This window comes from Saccostrea cucullata, unplaced genomic scaffold (genome assembly GCF_032062105.1).
Source record: "Saccostrea cucullata isolate Sc308-1 unplaced genomic scaffold, CSIRO_AGI_Scuc_v1 ctg63, whole genome shotgun sequence".
Classification (NCBI taxonomy): Eukaryota; Metazoa; Mollusca; class Bivalvia; order Ostreida; family Ostreidae; genus Saccostrea; species Saccostrea cuccullata.
Genome location: NW_026933545.1, coordinates 126,301 through 134,525, shown reverse-complemented (window position 1 = coordinate 134,525; position 8,225 = coordinate 126,301). Strand labels below are relative to the sequence as shown.

The following is an 8,225-nucleotide window of genomic DNA, read 5'->3' as shown; positions in this document are numbered from 1 at the left end:
AAATTAATCTTGCCGAGCAAATGACTACTGATCTTTTTTTTATTTTTTAAATTAACTTAATGGGTCAACGACATTTCCTGTAAAGCCATAGGCATCAGAAATTCCATAGCCGCGGACAATCAGTCCAAACGGAGAATCAGTTGTTGATTCTATATTCAGTCTACCTGGGGAAACTTCGACAGTAGCGATGGAGTATTGGATACTTTTAACCAAAACCTTGCTCTCAAAACGAACCATATCTGGAGAAATAACTTGGTCGTTTAATCGAAGATCTGATATCGAATTATTTCTTATCATGACTGTAATGTAGCTGTTGAGGTACCCATCAGGAATAGGGACTAGGTATCGGCTTTTATAACGATGAACTCCAGGAATATTAACCATGTACGAATTACTTGTGTTTGGGTTTGAGTTTTGTTTGACATAGTTGATAACCTGCACTGGATATTTTCCCTCGGCAACGATGACTGTTGTCTCATTAGCTAATGTACTCATTTCATATGGTGCATAACTTCCTATAGTAACAGTGTACGTGGAGGCCCCTTTCGAAATATGTACAGGTGCTATGAAATAATATTGAGGGAATGTAATTTGTATGAATGTCCCATTATTCCAGAAGTCAGGCGGTACAATATAGGTTAAGTCCAAATCAGCATATGGATGAAGCTTTTCCATCACTTGATTGCCAGGGGAGTCAGGAGACAAGTTACGTCCACTTCCCGAAAATACCTCAATTGCCTTACTATTATTCAAAGATAAAATAATAGTTCCCGTCAGGTCCGTGTTGTGTCCAATCTGTAACGTTTCCATACTATTTAAATTTATGAACAAATGTTCTAAATGTCCAAACTCTTGACCATTAAAAGTTATAGGTGTTCCTTTGTCACGTATTTGAAATTCAATGAAGACGGTTGTATTGTCCTTCAATGCAATAACACCAAATACAGTTGAGTATGCAGAGTTAGGTACAAGTTGTGAAACAGTAGATGGTATCATATAGTAACTGTAATATGGTCCTGCTGTTGGTCTGCTAGGGAAAATAAGAGAACCGTCATCAGGTTTCGACGGGTCGTTTCCCAAGAGAAGGACAGTAATTGGATCTGTGGAGCGAATTTTCACCCCTTTTGATTCTTTCTGTAAAATATTGCCTTGCATTTCTGCAGGGAGGGTAATTTTATGTTCGGAAGTGAAAAAAAATATTTGATCAATATCATTTTTTAGTGATGCATTAAGATTTTCTGAAGTGGAAATTTCTACTGTTGAAGAGGTATTTGTTGTCAGGTAGATCGATTTCGATTCGATATTTCTTGAGGCTGGATTCCACAGGATCAACATATTGTGCTCATATGTGAAGTTTCCTGTAAAATCTATTTTTAAAAAAACCTATGAAAATGACTGAGAAATCAATAATAAATTCAAATGTAACAAATATTTAAAAGTTGAGAAAAAAGCAGAAACATTTACAAGTACTTATACGGCATTTATGTACATGGGTAGGGTTGACCACCTGTAACTATACAGAACGTGTTTCTACATGGATAGGAATGACATGTTACGTTTACAGCTTTATCTACATTGGTAAAAATGCAAATTGAATAGATTCTAGTTTGTCATTACCGGTGCAGTTCTGTCCAGACCACCCTTTGTTGCAGTTGCACGTGTACAAGTTCTCGATGTTTGTGCATGTCCCTCCGTTTTGACAGGGCATTAAAGAGCATGCATCTCTATCTAATTAAATAAAGATAAGGCATGATGAATACGAATTTATACTAAATTTATATTAAATAAATTGAACCAAAACTGTACTTAAACTAAATACTAAACTGCAGAAAAAAAGGGCAAAATATTTTTAAAAATTATAAAAGTCGATTTTAATTCCAACCCTTTTCGCAAATCTATTAGATTATGATAAAGATAATGGGAAGAAAGAAAATATTTCAGTAAAAAAAGTCAAATAATGTATGTAAACCTTTGCAGTTTTGTCCCTGCCAACCCCCCGCACACGCGCACGTGTATGATGATGCATCTTTACTGATACATGTTCCTCCGTTCAGACATGGCTCCGACTGACACAAGTTGACTTTCACATAAAGAGAGCAATCATTGAATAAAATATCTCAACGTTAATGTGAGAAAAAATGATAAATAATCATGGTTGGTGGTTCAATTAAACACTGAAGTATGTGGATGAAACACATGGAGAAAACGAAGATCAAAAGTCCATTAAACAAACAAAACAGGAGCAGAGCAATCACGGATCTCAAAAACATCAGAGGTAGGATCAGGTGCAATGGAGGAGTGAGCATCCCCTGCCGACCGGTCACACCCGCCGTGTGCTCCTTTTCATGATCGGAAAATAACGGAAAAATCCGTCGTCAATTCAGTGTATTAATAATGGACTAACAATTAGTATGAAAAACGTGAGTCAGCATTTGACTCAATGAAAAATTGTATTTGCTGACAAGGTCATTGTATCTACCACAGAACTTTCGAAATGATGATTTTAATCGAGACTGGTGATATTCTTGTTTCATCAACTCGTTTTTCAATAACCTATCTCGTTTTAAAAATTGTTCATACGTCGAACAGGCTCTTCTATATCAAATCAACTGTTAGATCTATATAAACAATAAAAACAGAGAGCAGTACAAACTGAGCCCTAGAAACACTTATGTATCACAGATGAGTACTGTGGGATTGGCAATGTTCGTGATGGACTGATGTTCCAGGATGTCGTGGGTCACCCTTATCCACGAATTTTTACCCCACAAACACTTATTTTGTCAACATATTTATCGAATCTTCTGTTTATGTGAGTAACCCAACATTTTGCATGTTAGACGGTTCTTGTGAAGAGAACGGATTAATTGGTTTTCAATGCCGATGATGGGACTACGTGAATGAAATCTGGTGATAACGAACAGTATTCAAGCTCAAAAGTTCAATAAACAATACAAAATAAGAATAGCAAACACGGACCTCTAAAACATCAGAGGTGGGATCAGGTGTCATGAAGGAGGGATCATTTCCTGCCGACCGGTCACTCCCGCCGTGTTCTCCATGTCACATCGGGAAATGACGGATATATCCGTCGTCGTTGCAGTGTGTAAATAATAGACTAACTGGGTGCTTTCTTAACTAGAATTTTTTTCTCGTAGGTTTTGAAAGAAATAATGTAAAAAGTAAATATATTACCAATTGCTTTCCCATTTTTAACTATAAAATAGACATACTGTACATACTTTGTATTTTGTTTAGACTATTTTTTGCCAGTCAAAAGTTTCAATGTGAAGAGGTACTGACTCTTTGTATCATTTTTCTTTAAAAATTCCCAACTAGCTATATAAACAATGTTGCTCTGGATCAACAAAGAAGTAAACAAATATATTTTCGTCAAAAATACGAAATATTATAGATAACTGTGTACATGGAAATTTTCCTCGTTTCTCTTCTTTTTATCGCAAGTGTGCAAATTTATAACTGCTCAAATTCAAAGAAAAACTTAAAACGGGGTAAAATATAAAAGGGTGTAAATGATTCAGGACGGAAAATGTGTTATACACCACTTAAGTTAGAAGTGACAATGTATAGGGCACGTCTTTTATTTATTCTCTTTTTAGCGTGTTTATAATTGGCTATTTCAAATTTTTTTGTGCACAAAGAAAAAAAATGTGTATCTCCATCTTAAGACTTATTACTATTATTGTTAGATACATAAAACAATTCATACCTATTTCCTTGCAATTAGGACCGGTAAATGGTTTTCTACATTGAGTGTACTTTTTCCATCGTATGCAGATGTAACCCCGCTGGCAATACAGTACTGGACGATAGCACATTTCACGTCTACTCGAGCCTAAGATCAAATATTACGATTTCTTGTAATATTACAATTTTTCGTAAATGAACGGTAATATTACGACTTTTCGTATTGGACTGGACTGTTATGCAGTGTAGCAACTGCTAATGATATAATGCCGCTTAGGCCAGCATTTTTTTATTTTTAGGTTTACGAACATCAGAATGAAAAAGTCCCGTAGGAGGAGGAAATAAAAATAAAAATAAAATTATATTTTGGATACATTATCGATTTTTCTACATTAATTTTTGCTTCTCTTTATGCTCTCCTACAGGCTCCTTGCCACTGGACACACAAGGGTTACAAAGGGTAAAATAGAACCCTTAATTGTTTATTTAATCTTCTACCAGTTGGGGCCAGTGATTTAAATGATAAATCTTGTGATGTTGGACAAAATACAGATTTAAAAAAAGAACAGATTTTTAAAACTCTTTCAATATACATATATATATATATATCTTCATATTTTTTAATATGTATTAGATGAATGTGTTGAAATTGTTCTTAATATACTTGAGACCTAAAATAATAATTCCTTTCTTGAAACAGAAAGGGAGCATTGGGGAGTAGGATGGATTTTTTTTTTTCAATTAAGTGTAAAATAATTTTTCTGGCTGCCACAAACGATACTACCTGCCTGTATATATTTGTAATTTTGTATATACTTGTTTTCAAATAGTTGAAATATCTTGTTTCTTTAGGCAAAATTATTGTTTATTTCTTAAAATGGATTAATCTCTCCCATAGTTTTATTCATTACATCTGATGCGTTGTTGATTCATAACCAATCTGAAGAATGATGCTAAGACTGAAAGCTATAACAGAAACTTAAACAATGTCTCTGACAAGAGCTATGGGCAGTTTTAAACCTAGAAAATTAATTTACAGACAGTTGAGAGATATTTTTGATTACGGATACATTTTCTCACCAACATGTCATTGTGCAACAAAGTCGTCAGCACTTTATTTGTTCCCTGAATGAGTGAGACGTTTTGAATGGCACTCCTATCGATAAATATTTCAATTAAACCAAGGTTTAGTGCTGCTATGTACTTGACAAATCTACCTTCGTTGACCCGCCATATATAAATATATGAAACCGGAAGTACGAGTTCGTAAATTTGAAATCTACAATAGACTAATATTTACACGGAAAGAAAAAAATCTGTTTTTCTCAATTTTATTTTTTTTCTGAAAATTCAAAAACTCGAGCGGCGGGTTTGTAAACCTAAAAATAAAAAAATGCTGGCCTTAATGATACAAATATCATTATCCGTTGCAATACAACCCTTAATGTCATAAACCATTGCATTAATAGTGTACATGTTCATCAGCTTAATGATATAATTCTTCCAATAAGCGGCGATTTAGCATTTGCGGTTGAAACAGTCAACCATTAATGCAATGATTTATGACATTAAGCGTGACAATTTTAACGATTAATGATATTTGTATCATTATGTGGCGTTATCTCATTAGCGATTACTACAATGCAATCTTCAGTTGAAAACTCATCAAGAGATTTATTTTAATCATTGAACATATTGTAATATATCACAAATTTATTTTTTTGTTTCGTTCCATACTAAATAACTTTGATATCCTAAGGCTAATATGTAATGAAAAATGAATCTCTCAAAACTTACTTTTTAATGTCAACTTTTAGAGCTTGTTTCTACGACTGCAAAGAACTTCGAATCATTGAGATACATGAATTGAAAATTGTTGCATGAAAAAAATAATTCTTTCGGGATTTTTAAGAATAAACAGTTTTAAAGTCACTAGTATCCTTCATGGCTGAGGAGCGCATATCCTAAAGAAGCCTTACCTAGTGCCCTGCATTTTTGTTGTGGCTTTGGAGGAGAACAGGACTTCCCTGGGGGACAAATTCGACCTCTTTTGCAGTAGGTATCAGACTGATAACAATTCCCCTTTTTCCCTGTTCAAATCAATACAATATAGAAATATAATGCATACAAGTCGTACATTTTTTTTATTTTTATTTCTACGTGTTATGTTTATACAGTAGTATAATGTTGATATAATAAAATGATTAATTCCTGCCTTTCTAAATTCTAATATTAATTCACTCAGTCTATCGTTGTTGATTCATAATAACCAATCTAATTAAAATTAGATGTTAGACCCGCTTGCATAATCGCTACACTAACATCTAAGTTAGTGTAGCGAGTATGCGAGCGAATCTAACATAAAATTTTAATCAGACTAATTCATAGCATGATGTTGATCGTATAAACTACTCAGTATTGAATGTTTTTGTTTTACTAACAGATATAGAAACGTAAACACATATTAACCGTACCTGTATTAATTTGCTTTCCGGCATGCATGATGGTAACAGTTACACAAAGCTGCAATATTTAAAGGATGGGTTAAAGGACTGATACCAACATGATCAATTTAAAGACTTTAACATCACACTACTCGTGTGTGACCTTTTTTATATATAAATATATGGAGATAACGAACAGTAGATCAAGCTCAAACATCTTAAAAGCAATACAAAATAGAAGTATATATTTACCACAAAGAATCGCAAAAACATTTTGCAGGACTTTTTATTCTGAGAACTGGGTACTGGATCTCGACTCAACATTATCGTTTTACTTTCTTTTATAATAACTTCATGTATTCTTATTGGTTGAAAATTATGTATCCAATCAGTAAAAAACCATACGCTCCATTTTCACGAGAACATTTTTATTCATAGAATATTCTAATGAAGATCGATTTATTTTTTCTAATGAATAAAATTTGTAAATAATGAACTTTGATTAAGCTCGTAAATCCAATTTAACATCACAAATTTAGAGTAGCCAAAAAATCGTATAAACAAAACAAAAAAGAGAACCCTGCTATGGAGGAGTAAGCATCTCTTTTCGACACGCCATACCCGTCATAGTATAAAATAATAAAATCCAGTATAAAATAATAACCTTATAATTTTTATTTAAACGTAAAGACCGATTATTTTTTTACAGGTGTGGGTGACGACACACTAATTCTTTTACAGGTGTGGGTGACGACACACTAATTACCGTATACATACTCCTTGATGAGAACTTGATAAGAATATGAAATAAGAAAAAAATAAATACATCTGAGTAACCGAGTACCATTTTTATTATTCGAAAGTCAGACGTTCGATCGAGTCTCCGATTAACAGGGTACTCGTTGACATCCTTAAAATTATCAATAAAAAACACACTCTCCTAGATTGATTAATTAAATGTTGTTTTACTAGTATTTCACTCGTATTGAGACAGGTACCGGTGATGGCCCTCAAATTTTGACCTTTACTCGGCACTTACGGTTTTTGAGCAATAAGGGATCTTTATTATCCCAACGTCTACTGGCCCTCGGTTTTTAAGGTCAATCGAATGACCCGCAATTTTCACTTCAAGGTGCCGAGCGTATGGCGAAGGAACAGTTGCTACCCACTGTTTTAAATATCAACTTAGGTCAGTCGCGGCCGAGGTTCGAACTTACGACCTTCTGAACTCGCGACATAAAGATCAACTCCTTACTCCGCAACTGCGCTTCACGCCGATTTTTTTTAATATGTGTAATACATGAACAAATTGAATTGTCTTTACTCAATAAAAAACCAGAACATTGAAAATCATCTTATATTTCATGTTTTGACAGGTCGGCAGGGGATGCTCATTATTCGATTCATGGCACCTGATCCCGCCTTTGATGTTTTGGCGGTCCCTGTTTGCTTCACTCCTTTTTTGAAATTTTTAATGGATTTTTGATCTCGAATACTATTCATCATATCCACATATTTCATGTAAAAATCAGATAACTTATCCACCAATCATTAATAATAAAGGAAGATAATTATGAGAACTCCAAAAATTTACAGGGGAAATGACTCAGATTGTTAGGCATAAATTCAAAAATCTAGTAGGCCATAATATTCAGACAGACAAAGACGTAGATGCAATAAGGTAACCTTGTTAAACACACACACACACACTCTCACACACACACACACACACCCTCCCTCTTACAAACGAACATACACCCTCTCTCTCTCATACACACACACACCCTCACACATACACAGAGGGAGAGAGAGAGAGAGAGAGAAAGAGATTTTGGTTTTGAAGTTTTAATTTTAGTTTCTTTCATGTATTTTGTGACTTTTTAAGTTATATAAATTTTAATTTCTATTTTCATAAACCGCGAATGAAAGTGTATTTTAAAACATCTCGTTCATAAGAAGTACAAAATTATCAGACAGATATACGAACACTTCAAGTGGTTTGTTGATCGCAAAATTATGCATGAAAATGATAATTACAACATTAATATTTATTGCAATTTAATAAACACGTGG

At 33.8% G+C, this 8,225-nt stretch overlaps 1 protein-coding gene across 1 annotated transcript; it reads right to left on the bottom strand.

The window, feature by feature from the left end:
• On the bottom strand, window positions 1–6,210 carry LOC134238596 (uncharacterized). Its single transcript, XM_062720726.1, has 5 exons — window positions 6,183–6,210; window positions 5,688–5,798; window positions 3,731–3,856; window positions 1,618–1,728; window positions 1–1,367 (listed from the first exon to the last, which is right to left on the bottom strand). The coding sequence occupies exons 1-5, from the start codon at window positions 6,208–6,210 to the stop codon at window positions 52–54; spliced, it is 1,692 nt and encodes a 563-aa protein (XP_062576710.1). The 3' UTR covers window positions 1–51.
• Window positions 6,211–8,225: the final 2,015 nt, after the last annotated feature.

Bases quoted from the DNA above. Each gene is read 5' to 3' on its own strand.
- LOC134238596 (XM_062720726.1), bottom strand. From the start codon at position 6,210: ATGCATGCCGGAAAGCAAATTAATACAG. The intron at 3,857-5,687 runs GTAAGGCTTCTT...ATTTGATCTTAG, and splicing joins ACAAAAATGCAGGGCACTAG to GCTCGAGTAGACGTGAAATG. The intron at 1,368-1,617 runs GTAATGACAAAC...TTTTAAAAATAG, and splicing joins GTCTGGACAGAACTGCACCG to ATTTTACAGGAAACTTCACA.